The following is a 21,128-nucleotide window of genomic DNA, read 5'->3' on the forward strand; positions in this document are numbered from 1 at the left end:
GGACCCTCTAAAAAATGTATTTAATCTCATTATTTTCATTTTTTACACAAAAAAGTGAAATATATAGGCAGTACAGTTTCCATATAGTTTCTATATAGTTTTTTAATCTACTTTGTATATAAATTATGTATAGTTTCTACACAGTTTCTGTATAATTAAGTATCTAGGAACTTAATAGGAAATAATTTCTAGATGCAGTATAGTTACTATCTAGTTTCTAAATAGTTTCTGTATAGTATCTATATAATTTATGTGTAATTCAGTAGCTAGGAACATAATAGGAAGTAATCTATAGAAGCAGTATAATCTCTATATAGTTTCTATATACATAGTTTCTATACAGTTTTTATATAATTTCCATATAGTTTCTGTATAGTTTTTTGTATAGTTTCTGTGTAGTTTTTTATATTGTTCTATATAAATTATAGAGTTTCTACACAGTTTCTGTATAATTAAGTATCTAGGAACTTATTATATGTCTATAGATGCATTATAGTTACTATCTAGTTTCTATATAGTTTCTGTATAATTAAGTATCAAGGAACTTAATAGGAAGTAATATTCAGAGGCAGTATAATTTCTGTATAATTTCTGTATATAGTTTATAGTTTATATATTTAATCGTTTATATAGTTTCTACATAGTTTCAACATAGTTTCTGCATAGTTTCTTCATATTTACAACACAAGTTCGGTATAATTAAGTATCAAGAAACTTGATAGGAAATTATCTATAGATGCAGTACAGTTTCTATATAGTTTCTACATAGTTTTCACATAGTTTCTACATAATTTCTACACAGTTTCTACATAGTTTCTACATAGTTTCTACATAGTTTCTGTATAATTAAGCCTCTTAGAACTTGTTAGTCCTAGCGTTACATTTCCAGCTAGTTTCGGTACATACTTCAAGAACTTATTAAAAAGTCATTAAAAAAATCTTTTTTTCGTCACTCCTCATATACTCTAAAAGTAAAAAAAAAAAAATGATAATTGAAAAATAAAGAAAAAAGTGGGCTTTCTTTTACGCTGTTGCGGTTGATTGTTAAAAATGCATTACTGACGATGCGCGGCAGATGGTGTGATGCACGCATGACTCGTCAACAGGGTTTGATAATAATTATGCATCACGAACCACGCGATATAAATTGTAATGGCACACACAACTCTTATGGGGCACACATCAAGAAATTAATAATTAGTGCGGGAGATATAAAAAAAAAAAGTGAGACAGATAGATATATCATGGTATCGTATTTCTCGGGTGCAATTTTAATTAAACAAAAAGGAATCGCGAGTCGTATATACATATACAAAAATGGTGACCTGTTTTCTGATAATATGCATGTTATATACCATGATCAATGATAACAATGCACGAAAATGCATATATATATTAGTATCATGTTTTTCTTTCCCTCAATAATTATATAATTGAATCAATTTTTTTTTCTCATATACAAATTTTTGTTATTAATTTTTTTTAAAATTCTATTTCTGTTACAGGAAAGTGAGGGTCAAAAAACAAATAATGGAATTCAATATCGTCTTCAACTTCTTTATGCAAATGGTAAGTAATAATAATTTATTTGGTTTTTAAAATTTTTTAAATTTGTCAAATTTTTGAATTACAAATCTACAATAAATTGATTAGGGGCAGTAATAAAATATTTTTCTTTGGAAGAAAAGAGAGTTGATCAATCAAACTGAATCTCGACAATTCAATGAAAAATCATTTTATAAAGTAATTCTTTTAGATAAATCAGTCTCAAAAGGACAAAAACCATCACAAGTGCTATTACATGAGTTTAAATTTTCATTAATGTTGAAGATTGAAAAAAAGGTCATGATTTTGAAATAAGTGCACAATTTTTTATTGTAAATGTGTGTGTGTGTGTGTGAGCCATATATGTTTTCTTCCCACATGGATCATAAAATACGCTCGGTTTTCTTATTTAGTTCCTTCTCTCTCTCTCCCTCTCTCACTCACTCTCTCTCTCTCTCTCTTTTGCTCTCCATTGCGCGAATCCCTTTTTATTCATTCGCTTTGAGTTCCGATCGATCAATGCGAGATTTTTGTCGCTGGAAACTTTCTGAAGGGCCGTCCTACCATCTTGGGATACGAAAACGTGTTGCCAACATTGCGAACAAGAAATAACTAACTGTTGCAAAAGTCAGAAAAACTGACGCACATCGCTTTTAAGAATCGCAACTGGGCCTCACGACTTTCCCGCTCTTTTTTTCTTTTTCTTCTACCAAAAAACGATAATTTCTTTTGAATTTTGAAAACCATAAAAATTGTTACCCTGATAATTTTTCAAATATTTCAATATTAGGTCTTGTATTTTCATTTTTAAAAAAAATTTAAAAATTAGATAAGCAAAAATGTAAATATTTATTTCAAATTAAAAATAAGTTTATTGTATTATGTATATTTATTAATACGAGGGGAAAAATTCAAAAAGAAAAAAATGGTGTGACGAATAAAAAACTCCTTTTTCATCTTTCTATATAAATAAAGTATACATATAGAGGATTATTTGGACATTTTATAGCGTAAAGACAAATTGCAAACGATAAGGAGTTTACTCTGTTGCGTTGAAATACAGGTGTCCACGTCATCACATCTCTTCGATCTACCGACGGGGTAATAAATCTATAATTAAATAATAAATAAGGAGTGATGCCCATCCAACAGTCGTCACGAGCTCGTCCAAATCAGGATCTACTTCTTTTTGTCATCTTCTTCAGGCTTCCTTCTCTTCTTCTCTTTTCTTCTTTTGCCCTCACTCTTTTCTCTCGTTTTCTTCATCCCATGGCTGCTCCCTCTCTCTCTCTCTCTCTCTCTCTCTACCCTTTTTAAACAATTCAATAAAAGATGGACCGAAATGTTTTTTGCCCTCGCACAAAAAAAGAGAAAAAGAACGAAAAAGAAATTATTGCACAAAAATTCGAATTCAAACTATTTTAATTGTATCACAAAAAAGAGACGAGACAATAAATATATATTCATTTACATTTTTATATTTATTTATTATTATATTAAATATTAATTTCTTATATATTCCTTATATTGTCGATTGTGCAATATTAAAAATTGTTGATGTTCAGTGATTCTGACAAAATGATGTAGATGACTAATGAAATGGGTAGTTTTTTTATACAACATGAATTGTTCAGTGAAGATAGTGTAGCCGCAAAAGTAACTTCCGGTAAGCCGCGAAGGTTTCTCGAGGTAATTTGTGAGCTAGTTTCGGGTGGACTATCATAATCCATGGTATGAACGTTATGCGGTGTAAGTAAGTACCTCAGCCGGCTGTGTAGGGCCAACAGAGTCTAGAAGTCTTATGTTGGGATTACACTAGATTATGCTGGACGTGCAAGACAAAAGCTATATACGAGGGCATCTGTTACCTGAAGGACGTCAACTAAATAAACACCTGAAAACAGCGTTTATCTTATCGCAAAATGTCCTTCTTTTAGACTGATTATTTCTTAATTACATAAAAAATAAATTTCTTTTCTTGATAATTATGTCTGACTAAAATTTGCTTTTATTACTTATTAGAAAATTTACATTAATAACTAATATTACTGTATTCTACTGTACTTTACTGTACATTACTCTAATGTACTATACTGTACTATACTGTACTTTACTGTACTATACTGTACTTTACTGTACTTTACTGTACTTTACTGTACTTTACTGTACTTTACTGTACTTTACTGTACTTTACTGTACTTTACTGTACTTTACTGTACTTTACTGTACTTTACTGTACTTTACTGTACTTTACTGTACTTTACTGTACTTTACTGTACTTTACTGTACTTTACTGTACTTTACTGTACTTTACTGTACTTTACTGTACTTTACTGTACTTTACTGTACTTTACTGTACTTTACTGTACTTTACTGTACTTTACTGTACTTTACTGTACTTTAGTGTAATGCACTCTACTGTACCTTACATTATTTTACTATACTATACTGTATTTAACTGTACTTTAATGTACTCTACTGTACCTTACATTACTTTACTGTACTTTACTAAAATGTACTCTACTGTACCTTAAATTATTTTACTATACTGTACTGTACTTTACTGTACTTTGCTGTACATTGCTGAACATTACTGTAATGTACTCTGCTGTATCTTACATCATTTTACTGTACTTTGCTGCGCTTTACTGTACTTTAGGTACTTTACTATACTATACGGTACTTTACTGTACTCTTAGATACTTTACTATACTATACTGTATTTAACTGTACTTTAATGTACTCTACTGTACCTTACATTACTTTACTATACTATACTGTATTTAACTGTACTTTAATGTACTCTACTGTACCTTACATTACTTTACTATACTATACTGTATTTAACTGTACTTTAATGTACTATACTGTACCTTACATTACTTTACTATACTGTATTTAACTGTACTTTAATTTACTCTAATGTACCTTAAATTATTTTACTATACTGTACTGTACTATACGTTACTGACTTTACTGTACTTAACTGTAAAGTACTCTACTGTACCTTACATTATTTTACTATACTGTACTGTACTTTACTATACGTTACTGACTTTACTGTACTTTACTGTACTTTGCTGTACTTTACTATACATTACTGTAATGTACTGTACTTTACATTACTTTACTGTAATGTACTCTACTGTACCTTACATTACTTTACTGTACATTACTGTACTTTACTGTACTTTAGGTACTGTACTATACTTTACGGTACTTTACTGTACTCTAAGGTACTTTACTATACTATTCTGTACTTTACTATACTTCACGTAAAAAAATCTTTACCTGTAATAGCAATAAGTTTCTCTGGAACAGCGATATATTTCCCTAGAATAGCAAAAACTTGTAAATTTTAAGTTTTTTTTAATGGTTAATACCATTAAGTTATTATTCTATTTGAAAACAATTAAAATTATAGCGAAAGGAAGAAAGAAATTAGCAAAAGAAATTGATAACACAAATTTTTTGTTGCAGGTGTCAGACAAGAACAGGATATCTTCGTGAGGCTGATAGATTCTGTAACAAAACAGGTAAGAATCAACTTTTAATTATTCTCTATTATTTATTATTTTATCTACAAACAAAAAAAGCGATAAATTCTGAAGAATTATGACTCTCTCTCTCTCTCTCTCTCTCTATACAGAAATCTAATCTTAAACCACAAAAAGGGGATGAATATTCTCCTATTTTTGTTTACAATTATGTTTTTGAAATTGTAAGCCTCCATACTCTCCACCACCAGCACCATTATACCACTCAGCTCAAGGGTAACTTCCGGTTGAGCGCGCACTGAGAACAAATCGCGCTTATGGTTGGTGTCGCGCATGCTCGCTAAAGTGGCCTTATCGTCGTTCGTACAAGCACTTAATTTTCCGGGGGGTTGATTTCAAACCCCCAGGAATACCAGCAATGCGCGGCTGTAGCGTCCCGTTATCTGCGCCACGTGGCGAACCCTCAATGTATACGTATACAGGAACCACGTGTTCACCACCCATCCTTCCTCATGTCCCGTACTCAATTCAAAAGGATATGGAGTGAGAGAGAGAGAGAGAGAGGGAGAAAGAGAACGGGGGGGAGAGGAGATCCTGACGCGACGATAGCACCCTAAGAAGGATCATAACCTTCGAGCAAACGCAAATACGCCGACAGATTACGAGTTTGGATAAGGACTTTATGTCTAGCAAAGGGTGGTTTTTTCAGTCCTCTCACTCTCTCTCTCATTTTACTGTGCGGCAACTTCACATTCGCACCTACTATAATCATTTTCATACAAAGACGTTTCTCTATATATACATACAGTTATATTATATAACTAAGTCACATTTCCATAAAACCTTAGAATTATCTTTGTTTTGATACATAAAGCCCTACCAAATATTACAGGTTTTTTTTTTAAAGGGATTATGCTTCCCTTTATTTAATTGTAGAAAATTATTTTCAGCTAAAAAAATTGTAGCGGATTTCTTTTTTAAAATTAATTTTTTCGTACTGCTCTCTAAATCTGAATCAGCGAAATCCCACTGATTCTCAGTGAATAGTCACTGATTGAAATAGCTATAAGTATACCACTGGGAATCAGTGGAATTTCACTGTTTCAATCAGCGAGGAATTATTTCACTGATTTAAACAGTGAAAGTTCGCTGATCTAATTAGTAGTTTTTCACTGATTTTTCAGTGAATTAAATATTTCTTAGTTTTTTCTGTGTCAAAAGATAAAATATTAGTTTAATGAAAAATATTATATTTATTGAAACACGTACATCAATTAGGAAAACTGAACATTATTTAGTAATTATTCGTAAATTAATATTAGGAAAACGTAAGTTTAAAACGTAGAATAAAAACACAAAATTATAAAAAATGAAACATCCATTGAAAATAAATAGAAAACACATTAATCGAAGTTTCAATGACTTGTTTGATAAACTATAAAACTAATTTGACGATTCTTCGTTGATAACGTTGCACACATTGATGTGCATCGATGTAACTACACTGCGAGTTCCCGTGTGAAGATCATAAACATAATTTTCAATGAAATTATAGAAAATTTCAAATTTTAGAAGGTTTGTGTAAAAAGATTTAACTAAAATCTTTTTACACAAACCTTCTAAAATTTGAAATATTTCCTCTGGAATATTATTGTCCCTTAACTTGGTGTACAATTCTAAGGGCAATGTATAGATATATTCGATAAATCCATCTTATTGAAATTATTGCTGATTCCGAGTAAAAGTGTAATCTACAAAATACAAAGCAGAAGTAATTAAAGGGAAAATCAATTGTCGGTATAGTTAAAATTATGCGCAAAAATAGTGATAAATATTAATATCGCATGAAAAATATAAGTGAGGTTATGTTTCGTGTCAAACGAAAACGAATTAGTTTTCAAATGATAATTTGAACAATTTATGAATTTTATATAATCGAAACCATCTATAAAACAAAGAAAATTTAATTAATTAATTATAATCATTACGTATTTTGTTAAATTTATTATAAAATAGTTAAAAATAACACTGTATAAACCAAAGTAATCTTTGATCAAATTTTGATATAAATTCAACTACTGTATATGAACTTATGATCCAGAAGGTAAATAATAGTGTATAATATGTACTTACTAAGTATTTAAACAATTTTTTCGCTTAAAAAACGCAAATGTTGATATAACTTTTAACCTAACTTGCCCAGATTTCTCTTGCACCAAATGACGCTCTGAAATTTACTGCGTCGGCGCAGAAGCAACTTCAGTAAAGTCACTGTTTCGTCAGTGATAGTCGCTGATTCTCAGTGAAAATCTTTGTCACTGAGAAAATCAGCGAAATTTTCACTGATTCAGATTTAGAGAGTGGCACGATACACCAGTACTCCGCCAGTATAGTGATTGCATTAGATTTATAATAAATAAATATCGAATAAAAATAAAATTCAATTTAGATAACAAGTTTATGGATATGATTTTTTTTTAATATTAAAGTAATGATGGTTGAAGAACAAAATATATATATAAGCGATCGTCGCGTGACAAGTACTTGTTTAAAATAGTAGACGTTACCTACTTTCTGAAATTATTTTGTATCGCGTCGTGAACTCTACAATGGCCTATAGGTAAGTGCCTATAGGTAAGCGCGACCGTTTTAGCAAGATTAAATCATCTTGGGGTTGGTTTGTAACGGAGCTAGGTTACAAAAGAAGGGTGGGAGGGAGAGAGAGAGAGGGAGGGTAGGAGGAGGAAGAGACGATGTTAGTTTTAGCTGATTAAATTACTAAGCCGTGGTAGCTGTGCACAGGCAGAGACGACGGGTCGACGATTATTCGCGTTCCATTCCTTTTATTAATCGGCGTCAACTCAAATTGGATTCGTTTTCCTCTCAAATCTACACTTATATAGATATACATATATACAAAATGTCGAATTAGGCAATTAAATTTTCGATACACGAAACATATAATTTTTACTTGACTGTACTTTACTGTATTTTACTCTACTTTACTTTATGTTACTCTACTTTACTGTACTTTAATGTACTATACTGTACTTTACTATTATTTACAATACTAAACTGTACTTTAGTTATTCTACATTACTCTACTTTACTGTACTCTACTTTACTGTACTCTACTATACTTTACTATAATTTACAATACATTACTCTACTTTATAGTATATTAATGTACTATACTGTACTGTACTGTATTTTACTCTACATTACTGTACTTTACCATTATTTACAATACTGTACTTTACTTCATTCTACATTACTCTACTTTACTGTACTCTATTGTACTCTACTGTAATTTACACTACATTACTCTGCTTTACTCTACATTAATGTATCGTACTGTACTTAACTGTATTTTACTCTACATTACTGTACTTCACTATTATTTAAAAAACTAAACTGTACTTTTCTTCAATCTACTGCGCTTTATTTTACTCTACTCTATTGTACTCTACTGTAATTTACACTACATTACTCTACTTTACTCTACATTAATGTATCGTACTGTACTTAACTGTATTTTACTCTATATTACTGTACTTTACTATTATTTACCAAACTAAACTGTACTTTTCTTCATTCTACTGTGCTTTATTTTACTCTACTTTATTGTACTTTAGTGTACTCTACTGTACCTTACTTTATTCTACTTTACAGTACTTTTCTATTATTTACAGAAGTATACAATACTTTACTTTACTTTATTTTACTTTACTGGACATAACTGTACTTTAATTTATTCTGCTTTACTTTATTTTACTCTACTATACTTTACATTACTCTATTATTATTTACAGTACTGTATTGTACTTTATACTACTTTACTCTACTTTACTGTACATTAATGTACTTTACTATAATTTACAGTACTATACTCTACTTTATTATACTTTACTGTAATTTACTTTATTGTATTCTATTGTACTTTACTGTTACTGACAGTACTATTCTGTATTTTACTGGATCGTACTGTACTCTTCTATACTGCACTTTAGTGTATTATACTATACTTTCTTGTATTTTACACTTTACTTTACTATTCTACACTGTTATTTACTTCACAGTACTGGGCCCTATTGTATTCTACTTTTAGTTTTACTGTATTTTACAGTTCTATACTATACTTTACTGTATTCTACTGTACTTTACTGTTCTTTATTTTACTTTACTGTATTTTATTGTTCTTTGCTGTACTTTACTGTACTTTACTGTACTTTACTGTACTTTACTGTACTTTACTGTACTTTACTGTACTTTACTGTACTTTACTGTACTTTACTGTACTTTACTGTACTTTACTGTACTTTACTGTACTTTACTGTACTTTACTGTACTTTACTGTACTTTACTGTACTTTACTGTACTATACTGTACTTTACTGTAATACATTGTACTTTACATTACTGTTCTGTACTGTACTGTTCTATACTTTTCTGTACAGTAAACTACAATAATGTAGAGTAGAATACAATAACGTACAGTTTAGTACAGTACAATAAAGTATAGTAAATTACACTATAGTACAGTAAATGAGAGAACAGTAAATAATAATAATAATAATAATAATAATAATAATATTAATAAAAATAATAATAATCAATATTATTTTACTGTTATCTTATTTATTCCGCTATTGTGTAATTTACTAAACATTATTGTACTGTACTATACTGTACGTTTTTGTATTCTACTGTACATTATTGTTCTCTACTGTACATTACTGTACGTGTACTCTACAATTCTTTCTTTTACCAAACTGTACAATAACATACAAATTTGATAGAAAAAAAATCTCCTATTAAAACTTAATTGTCCAAATAATTATAATACGATTCAATTTTTTTATTCAATAAGTAACAGTAACGCGTTACTATTATTAGGAAAGTAACGCAACGTAAAGAATATATATTTATATATAAGCATTTCTTTATTATGGCATTGTTCTCGAAAAATCGCAAGTGTCATCGGGTGTATCGTGTGCATAGTGTGATATAAACCACAAAAAGTCGATATAAATTTGTATTGTATTCGCGCGAGCAAGAACGAATTCTGATAGGAATCGACTATTGAAAAACACCTTTACACACAGAAACTCGGACACTTATATATATATGTACAAATAATATAAAATCCAGTGTGAGTTTTACGAGTCTAAATACGAGTTTTATAACAGCCATGTAAATCGTGTGCTGATTCTTGCCCGATTTGGAAAATGCACTCCTATATATATATGTATAGTTTGAATGAGGTTCTTTTGGTTATAAATTCGCAATAATTGGCTTACAAGAACGGAAGCTCTCTTACTTTCTCAAATCGAAATCATTCGACCTTTAAGATTTTCTCCAATTTCCTTCTCTGTATTATTATTCGACCCTTTTCTTCTTCATACGCAACTTATTTTATATCTACCACAGATATATATATATATATATAATATAAAATATCACATATGGTCTAATGGGAACATTTTCCCTTACCTTATAATATCATATAATTCATTTACTGATTGTGAGATATTACATTTTTTTTTTGAATATATTTTTCTCAAAACAGTCATTTTTTTAAAAAAATTAATGTCTGACTATAATTGGATTTTAAATAATTTAAAAATAATTGTATAATAAATAAAAAAAAAATTATTTTTAATAAAAAAAAAAAAATTTTTTGTAAATTATAAAGAGCTTTTTTTATATACATATATTGAAAAGGTAAATATTTTAATTTGGAAAAGACGCGAGCATCGTGAATCACGCTAATGCCAAAACCATTTCTAACGAACTGGAACAAGTACACGTGAGCGAGCTTTTTCACCGGATTAAAAATGCTAAATGCTAATTAGTTCCGGGAAAACATTTACGGTTCGAGGTGCGGGTCAAAGGGAGGGGGAGGGGAGTGAAAGGGTACAGAGGGGTTGAGAGAGAGAGAGGAAGGGGGGGGGGGTTGGGATTCGTGCTGCGCCGCGCCGTTATTTTAAATGAATGAACAACAGGAAATTGTAACTAACTCGCAAGCCCGTTATAAGCTCTTCCTACTTTCAAGTTTCAACCCCAACACGCACCCATGAACGAGCTTGCATTAAGCTTAAACAATCTCGAATACTTGATCATTTTCTACAACCGCGCGCGGCTCATTCAAATGACAAAAAAAAAATCTCTTCATCTTATTTTTTTTTCATCCTTTGTGACTTTTTATAAATAATATAATAATATATAATACACGGGAAAAAAATCTTTATGTGGCCCATCGATATGTTTCCTTAAAATAGTAGAAATCTTTCATTGCTGTAGTGAAGAAGAATTTGTTGACTAATATTTAAATTAGTAAAAATTTCTGCTAATTTTCAGTCAGTTTTGACTACAACTTACTCTGTAAAGTAAAAATGTTTACTAATTTGAATTAGTAACTAACTTTTTGCTTCTGAATTAGTAAAATTTTACTAACTATTAGTAACTTTTACTAACAATTAGTAAAATTTAACTAATTCTAAAGCAAAAAGTAAGTCATTAATTTAAATTAGTAAACATTTTTACTAATTCAGATTTAGTGAGTGAGTAAAAAAAATACTAAATCAAATAGTAATAATATTTTACTAAAAAATTCGTGAAAATTTCTAAAAAAATTTACTCCTTTTTCACCAAAAACTTTAGTAAAAAAAAATTATTACTATTAATATTTTACTAAAACCTAGTAGAAATTTCTTATTACTACTAATAATATTACTAAATGTACTGCTAATATTTTACTAGAAAAAAAATTAGTATGTCAATAATTTTTAATTATTTTTTACTAAAACTTTAGTAGTAAAAAATATTGCTAAATGTTACTGATAGTATTTTACTAAAAATTAGTAAAAATTTCTAATAATTTTAAGTCAGTTTTGACTACAACTTACTCTCTAAATTTGAATTAGTAAAAATGTTTACTAATTTGAATTAGTAACTAACTTTTTGCTTCTAAATTAGTAAAATTTTACTAACTATTAGTAACTTTGACTAACAATTAGTAAAATTTAACTAATTCAGAAGCAAAAAGTAAGTCATTAATTTAAATTAGTAAACATTTTTACTAATTCAGATTTGAGTAAAAAAAATACTAAATCAAATAGTAATAATATTTTACTAAAAATTCGTGAAAATTTCTAAAAAAAATTTACTCCTTTTTCACCAAAAACTTTAGTAAAAAAAAAATTATTACTATTAATATTTTACTAAAACCTAGTAGAAATTTCTTATTACTACTAATAATATTACTAAATGTACTGCTAATATTTTACTACAAAAAAAAATTAGTAAAATTTGTCAATAATTTTTAATTATTTTTTACTAAAACTTTAGTAAAAAATATTGCTAAATGTTACTGCTAGTATTTTACTAAAAATTAGTAAAAATTTCTACTAATTTTAAGTCAGTTTTGACTACAACTTACTCTCTAAATTTGAATTAGTAAAAATGTTTACTTATTTGAATTAGTAACTAACTTTTTGCTTCTAAATTAGTAAAATTTTACTAACTATTAGTAACTTTGACTAACAATTAGTAAAATTTAACTAATTCAGAAGCAAAAAGTAAGTCATTAATTTAAATTAGTAAACATTTTTACTAATTCAGATTTGAGTAAAAAAAATACTAAATCAAATAGTAATAATATTTTACTAAAAATTAGTAAAAATTTCTACTAATTTGAATAAGTAAAAGAATGTTTACTAATTTAAATTTGCAGAGTAATAAATTGAAAAATATAATGCAAAAAAAAAAAGAAAGAAAACAAAGTGAAAGTCATCAACAATAGAAGGACATAATATCGATCATGAGCGAGGCTAATACTAAAATATGAGTATTTAAACGTAGATTAAGAAAATAATAAGCCCAAGATAAGTTAATCCTTGGATAGATAAGAACGAGAGAAAGAGGTTGCAACCCTCGCAATGCAGCTCACCCATAAAAGTAACGAGGGTGTGAGGGTTGACATTGTGTATATGTGTTGTTCATCAGTACTATATATATACTATAGAGGGTCGCACTCTCCCCAATACACGAGATTCCCATGGGACTTTTGAAATCGATTCGGGATGGAAATCATTACAGGCAGATTTGAATGACTATCTTGGAATTTATCTTGGTCCTTCTCAACTTCCCCTCTCTGACCCCCTTCATCTTTCTTCCAAGCTCTCTATATATATATATGATACTCGCATTTTATTTCCACGGTTCTTTACAATTTTCCTTAACAGCATGTAATAAAATGTGATTCAGTCATATGATAATCGCACATATATATATATATATGTTTACTTTGACGATGAGCGATATGTCTCTGATAAATGATTTCATTTCTCTGATAAAAGATAGGTCGCTATTTTTCATGAAAAACAAAACTATAAGAAACTTTTATTTTTTCTATGTATAACAAATATTAACATATAGCTAAGAGATTGTTTCTTCGAGATGCAAAAAAAAAAGAAAAAAATTTCGATGAGACAATTTTTTTTAAAATTGTTTATAGTTTTCGATATGTCTGAGTGCGATTCACTTTTTCTACTGATGTAACGATGTATGAAAAAAATGTAGGAAATGTATAACGAAAATTGTAGGACTGATAGAATTGAATTTTGTCTAATTGAAACTAGTTTTCTTCTATACTAATAAAAGAAATTTTTGTCTGACTGAAACAAACCTTCACTACTTATTTTTAATTTATGTCAATTTTTAACTTTTTTTGTCTGACTAAAACTATTTTTACTACTGATATTAGATTTTAAAATTTATCCCTTGAATTTTACTACTGTAATTCAATAAATTGTGTAACTGAAACGTTCTTTTACTACTAGTGGAAAAAAATTACAAAAAATTAAAAAAAGAAAAAGAAATTTTAAAAAATCAAAAAAATTGACATAAATCCAGAAAGGATTAACAATTACGTTGATTATACAGTTTCCCACTGATTGTCAATAATAAGAAAACACATATTTCCAATATATATATATATATGTCTTTGCATCAAGAATAAGTATATATAGGTATATTGTAAGAAGATAAAAATCGTCTTGAATGCAGCGGCATCTCCTGCTTGTTAAAAACTACGCGACACGACAGGAAGAAAAGGGGAACTTGAATTTCTAATGGGAATCTGGAAATAATTTCTTAATAAGTTCCCGGAGAGATGGAATTTTGTGTATGTGTATGTGTGTATGTATCTGTATGTCTCGAGCGCCATCATGAAAAAAAGTCATTTGCTTTTTCAAACTTTTGTATATTTTTCGAAGATCACCTGCGTCGAACAATATTGCGCATATATGCAATACATATATATTGCATCCTTAAGATTCAATCAAAGTTCCAATAATCCGACAAGAACAAAAAAAAAAAAAAAAAAAAAAAAGTTTATATGGATATCTATTATACAATCCACAATGCAAAGTCAAACAAGGATGTCAGCTGCGAGATGATTTAGTGCAAAGCGATATCGATAATTGAAACCAGTTATGACGGCCAAGGTATATAACGAACTTTAAAAAAAAAGGAGATGAAAAAAAAAGTCCAAGAAGACAGCAAGAACCGGATCCAATCAGGAGTCGTTCTCTCTGATAATTCGCAATGATCCTCTCGTCCCTGTGTCATTCTGTCTCTATTTTCCAGGTAGAAATTTTAATTCGGTATTAGCCAACTTAGTTTTTAGATACTGGCCAGTGGCTGGATAGGAAATCTGGTTAGTTTTTGATTGAAAATGTAACGCTCTGCTTTTGGAGTGACTGGTCAGAATTATCTCGCCAGTTATTCTGGTCAAAATCTAGAATACTGGATAATTTTCAAGGATTTTATTTATTATTTTATTTAGTAGGTGTTTTATTTATTTATTTTTTTTTATTTTTTTATTATTTATTTAGATTTTACCACTTTTTAAATACTGCCTTCCTGGAAATTGTCGGAATTCACTAATGGACAAGTAGTGGTACTAGTAACCGCGTCAGTACGTATTATCTAAGTATTAAAATTTTTCGCACGCGTCGGGGATCGAACCGAGGACCTTATACAGACACTATTGTACGTTACCACGGAGCCACGGTGACTTGTCGATTTATTTTTACTATCAATTTGAGAAATGAAGTTCCTATTTTGATTTTTACCAGACTTTTTTGATTTTCCTACTAGAAATTTGTAGAGGTACTACTGGCTCAGTACTGGTATTTGTATCGCGACAGTACTGTGCCAGTAGTCAATTTTTGATAGGGTTAGGACTAATGAACAATTACTGTACATATAATACTTAAATGTACGAATTAAAATTTTCTCCCGTAACGGGAATCGAACCCAGGACCTTGCTGACGCTACTGTACGTTACCACGGAGCCACGGTGACTTGTCGATTTATTTTTACTATCAATTTGAGAAATGGAGTTCCTTTTTCGATTTTTACCAGACTTTTTTGACTTTCCTACTAGAAATTTGTAGAGGTACTGGCTCAGTACTGGTATTTGTATCGCGACAGTACTGTGCCAGTAGTCAATTTTTGATAGGGTTAGGACTAATGAACAATTACTGTAAATATAATACTTAAATGTACAAATTAAAATTTTCTCCCGTAACGGGAATCGAACCCCAGGACCTTGCTGACGTTACTGTACGTTACCACGAAGCCACGGTGACTTTCTGATTTATCTTTACTAGCAATTAATGAAATAAGGTATTCCAATTTTACTGGAAAAATGTATTTCTTTCTTTTTTGTTTTCTTTCCCTCCTTCTTTTTTTCTTTATTTCTTTCTTATTTCTTTCCTTCTTTTTTTGTTCTTTCTTTTTTTCTTCCTTTTTCTCCTTCTTTCTCTATCTCCCTCGAATGAGGTACAAATTCAAGAGAATATAATCTAAAAATTCATTTCTTTTCTTTTTTTTTTTTTTAATTTCACAAATTTTGTTTTGTCTCTATATCTAATTCGTATAATCAAAAGAAAGAAACAGGTTTTGAGATCAATTCGCTATTAGTCCTTGGCATGTAATTCCCGTGGGAATCGGAAGTGCGGGAGAGGGTAAAGAGTGCGTTTCCTGGTGGGACTTGATGGTATTGCGCGAAGAAAGGCCCCCGCGGGACTGATACTGACTGGTCGCACCCCCAGGACACGCCAACTGACGTGCTTGCTTTTACCCTCTTCTATATATATATATATATATATATATATAGAGTTTCTCATCTGCGACTTGGGATACTGTAACTACAGGTTATTCGGTGGAAGTGAGCAAGAGATTTGTCTAGGGACACACGGAGAACCTCTTCGGGGACCAAAAGACTTTCTGTACTAACTCGAAGGAGCAAGTTACAGGACTACTTCACATATAACTGCTTTTAAATCTCTTTTTAAAACGTTTCACTTCCCTGTCCTTGAAACACTTTTCTTTTTTTTTTCTTTTTTTTCGTTTTTCCTAACTTTAAAAAATAATTGCAAAAGAAAATTGGGAAAATTAAAATCTGTGTTATTATAAATCAGATCACAGTTTTATAATTATTAGAAAACAAATAATTATTAATAATAATTAGTAATTAATTAATAATTAAAGTTTAGTTTGGTAATAATTAACTAATTAACTAATTACTAATGTACAAGCTAATTTTTATTATCAGTAATCATTGTTAAATGGATAATAATTAATTATTAACTAATTATTATTAAATGGATAATAATAATTAATTAGTTATACTTAATAGATAATAATAATTAATTAATTATACTTAATAGATAATAATTCTAATTATTATAATTGATTATATATTTTAAAAAATTAAAAATTATGCAGCAATTTTTTTTTGTGTAAATATAAATGTTACACCTTCGGCGAATTTGATAATTATAATTCTCAAAATGATATAATTGAAGTATTTAGCAAAAAAAAAAAAGGAGAGAAAAAAAATTAATAGACTTTCGCAGAAGTCATAAATATATAGAAAAGAGCAATGAGAGGCTTGTAAAAAATAATTGCTTGAAATTGTTGATCCAAACAGGGGAAGAAAAGTAAATGAAACTGGTTGTATAATAGCCAGCATGTAAATAATGTCGCGTGTTTTGTTCAAATGACATTGACTATACATATGTATATGAATGTATATACATATATATATATATATTTCAACTCGTGTTTAAACAGTGATTACTGTTTCGTGAAAATGTGTTTACAGGTGCGAAACACATAATATAAAATAATAATTGCAAGTACATAAAATACTATACATATATATATATATACTTTTCTCACCGCTTGTGAGAAAAGTGAAAGAAAATAGAATGAATGTAAAAATTTTAATTAAATGCAATTGAAGAAAGAAAATAATTATTCAATTCTTGAATTTTTAGTTAAATAATTTTTAATTAATTAGATTATAAAAAATTATAATTATAAAAAATATAAGAAATAAATTTTTTATTGAATGTTTAAGATCCATTTTCATATATAATGAACACTTATGTTAATTATTTCCTGAGACTAATAAGTTTTGATCTTCTTATAACCACGATACACGAAACCAAAGGGAAGCTATATATATATTTTTTCCCTCCTTTCTCGCGATCAAGTGAAAAAAAATTATTCTATTTTTTTGTTTTAAATTAGAAATTGCCCTACCAGGGCCCTAGTAGGGAATGAAACGCTAATCAGGGCGACCAGAAAATGTCGATTTCCTAATCAGGGCCACATCAGGCGTTTCATTTCCTAATAGGGCAGCCTGATTCGTCCCCGATCGGGACCCTGGCTTATTTTTTATTTTATTTTATCTGTAAAGAAAATTTGACTATAAAATTTAATTTATCCAAAAATGAAGAATTGAAATTGTTTGAAAAGTATATTCTTGTAATTGATGGTAAAGTTTTCCTATATATATGTATAACATTGGCAAAGGCTTCACGAAAGCATAACATCAAAGCCAAAAGGAAGATTCTCGAGCGCGGCAAAAGGCTTTATTATATTCTAAGGGTAATCTGCAACCGAAGCATTCCCCCCAATCCATAAATACATGAATACAGGGTAACAACGTGTTGTCATTAAATAAAAATCAATCAGAAGGTCGTGAAGGAAGCTTAACGGATTTGCTTTCGACGCCCACGGCTTATATCTAGTCCTGCGGGACGCATCCGCGCACCCCCCGCCCTTCTATTTCCAACCATGCGGACACCAAACTTCTCATTGTCTGTAACATTCATAGTTTTCTAAATGATTCTTTCAATTTATCTCAAAGTCGACTAATTTTATGAAATTGGAGAGATTACATTTAATTTCTCTTCTATTTCTTCTATAATTACCACCGATTTTAATTATTATTATTTTTTTTAATTTTTTGTCTATTATTGTTATTATTATTACTATAATTTAAATATAAAAAAATCAATATATATATAATATTAATAACATGGCTACTTTTTATTATTTTGTCATAAATGAGTCTTTTTTTTTCTGTTCCAGGCTATTATGTACGAGGGTCAGGATAAGAATCCTGAGATGTGTCGTGTTTTGCTGACTCACGAAGTCATGTGCAGGTGAGTAATTTAACAATAATTCTCCATTACTTAATTAAATGATTAACAAATATAATTTTAGTGATATTTAATAATCCGTGTAGAAATTGCCCTACCAGGGCCCTAGTAGGGAATGAAACGCAACGCCTGATCAGGACCAAATTAGGGCGACTAGAAAATGTGAATTTCCTAATCAGAACCACATCTGGGGGTCAATTACGTAACTTTTTCCGGATTCCACATTTCACATTCCGTATTCCGGAATCCACTTTTCACTAATCCGAATTTCAAATTCTGGATCCAACTTTTCACATTCCGTATTTCATATTTCGGATTCCATATTCTGTATCCCACATTCCGGATTCCACATTTCAAAATCCGTATTCAGAATACCACTTTTCACATTCCGTATTCCGAAATCCACTTTTCACAAATCCGAATTCCAAATTCCGTATCCCACTTTTTACATTCTGTATTTCACATTTCGGATTCTATATTCTGGATCCCACATTCCGGATTCCATTTTTTAAATTCCGTATTCAGGATACCACTTTTCACATTCCGTATTCCGAATTCTGAATTCCACATTCCGGATTACACCTCTCACATTTCGGATTACACATTCCGAATCAAACATTTCACATTCCGTATTCCATATTTCGATTTTCACATTCCGAACTTAACTTTCAGATTGTGTAATATGGAATCCGGAATTTTGAAAGTGGAATCCAAAATGTAAAAACCGGAATACGGAATGTAAAAAGTTGAATCCGGAATATGAAAAGTGGAATACGGAATGTGGAATCCGAAATATGAAAAGTGGGATCCGGAATATGGAATCCCTAATACGGAATTTTGAAAGTGGGATCCAGAATTTGGAATACGAAATGTGGGATCCGGAATTCTGAATGTAGAATCTAGAATCTAAAATACGGAATTTTGAAAGAGGAATTTGGAATGTGAAATTTGAAAAGTGGAATCCGAAATGTGAAAAGTGGGATCCGGAATGTGGGATCCGGAAACAGTTACGTAATTGACCCCCAGGCGTGCCTATTCTCTAATAGGGCAGCCTAATCCGGCCCCGATCTGGGCCCTGGCAAAATTTATGCACGGGCAATGAAAACAAAATATTTAACAAACTTTTGAATAAGTATAACAGTAGTACTAAATTTTTTCTATTAAAAAATAATTTACATATTTTTAACTTTCTTTTTTTTTAGTAAAAAATAATAATTATTCATTATAATGTTGTTAATTAGTTGTTTTCTATTAACAATTAGTCATTTTTTTAAAGTAAAAATTAGTCAAAATGGTTACTAATTCAGATTTAGTTACAATTATACTAAATTGTAGTAATTTTTCTCTATTTAAAAAACAATAAATTGAAAAACCTATTAAATGATTGTTCTAGTCGTTGCTGTGATAAAAAGAGCTGTGGAAATAGAAATGAAACTCCAAGTGATCCAGTTATCATCGATCGGTGAGTTTAATAATTGATTTCCCTTCTCTCTATGTTTATATACATGTATGTATGTCTGTGTGTGTACTAAAGTGACTGAGAGAAAATAGAAGTAACCCATATAAAATAAAGTCGTTCATAAGATTCGCACTTGAAAGTCGTGGAAAACTTTGTAGAAAATCGATTCTACTCTAGTATTATAGATTCGATAATGTGATATCAAGATGAAAAATGCACAAGCATCTTGCAAAATCTGTTGGTAAAAAAAAAAAAAAAAAAACCTTTATAGAAAATATATTTGATCGTATTCTATATACTAAATCAAGAAAAATGGTATATTTTCCTCACTAGGTAATAAATATATTTATTTGATTCATTAAAATTTTTATTTAATTTAAATAAAAATATTTAATTATCCCAAATAATTGGGTTAGTTGACTGTGAGACAAATATACGTTTATTTAACGCAAAATATATTATATTTGGTTCAAATCAATATAGAATATAATTATTCTTGTTGCTTACAATTAGATATTCATATTTTGCCAAATGCTTAACCAATATTTCAAGTACAATAATTGGTCTATTGGTTAAGACTCTCGACTGTTGTGCGTTAGGTTCGGGGTTCGATTCCCGCCTCGTTAACATTTTTTCATTGAATTAAATGTCTTTGCGTGCAACAGGTAATATTCCCTCAATATTACAGGTAATATTCCCTCAATATTACATGTAATATTCCCTCTATATTACATGTAATATTCCTTCTATATTACATGTAATATTCCCTCAATATTACAGGTAATATTCCCTCAATATTATGACACCGGTCACTGTAGAGGGAGCCACCGGGCCAAAGGCCAAATCTATTTTCACTTTTATAACCAATGGGGAGCATTCAAAGGTACAGCGAAATAGTGGCCGAGTAACTTTAATTTCATTAAAGTTTGGAACAGAGGGAGGGAGAGAGAGAGAGAGAGAGAGAGAGAGAGAGAGAGAGAGAGAGAGAGAGAGAGAGAGAGAGAGAGAGAGAGAGTGTCACCACCTCACAAGAGAAAAGCAACTTTTCCGTTGTGACGAGCACCTCAATTATTGTTACCAGCAACTAGTCTCAATAATGGTG

General features: G+C 29.8%; 1 protein-coding gene across 7 annotated transcripts in view; it reads left to right on the top strand.

Annotated features, from left to right (window-relative positions):
• The window catches only part of LOC127283019 (transcription factor collier), a 119,553-nt gene that overhangs the window by 15,606 nt on the left and 82,819 nt on the right, over positions 1 to 21,128 (top strand). For all 7 annotated transcript variants that reach the window (XR_007843281.1, XR_007843282.1, XR_007843284.1 and 4 more), the window contains exons 3-6: positions 1,506 to 1,569; positions 5,026 to 5,081; positions 18,497 to 18,570; positions 19,961 to 20,029. Coding sequence is in view for 3 of the 7 variants with exons in the window: in XM_051307659.1 (XP_051163616.1) it covers positions 1,506 to 1,569; positions 5,026 to 5,081; positions 18,497 to 18,570; positions 19,961 to 20,029 (263 nt within the window). In the remaining 4 variants the exon portion in view is untranslated. The remainder of the gene's footprint in view (positions 1 to 1,505; positions 1,570 to 5,025; positions 5,082 to 18,496; positions 18,571 to 19,960; positions 20,030 to 21,128) is intronic.

Source organism: Leptopilina boulardi, unplaced genomic scaffold (assembly GCF_019393585.1).
Source record: "Leptopilina boulardi isolate dan_hultmark-lab unplaced genomic scaffold, ZJU_Lbou_2.1 LbouV2_305, whole genome shotgun sequence".
In the NCBI taxonomy this organism is placed as follows: Eukaryota; Metazoa; Arthropoda; class Insecta; order Hymenoptera; family Figitidae; genus Leptopilina; species Leptopilina boulardi.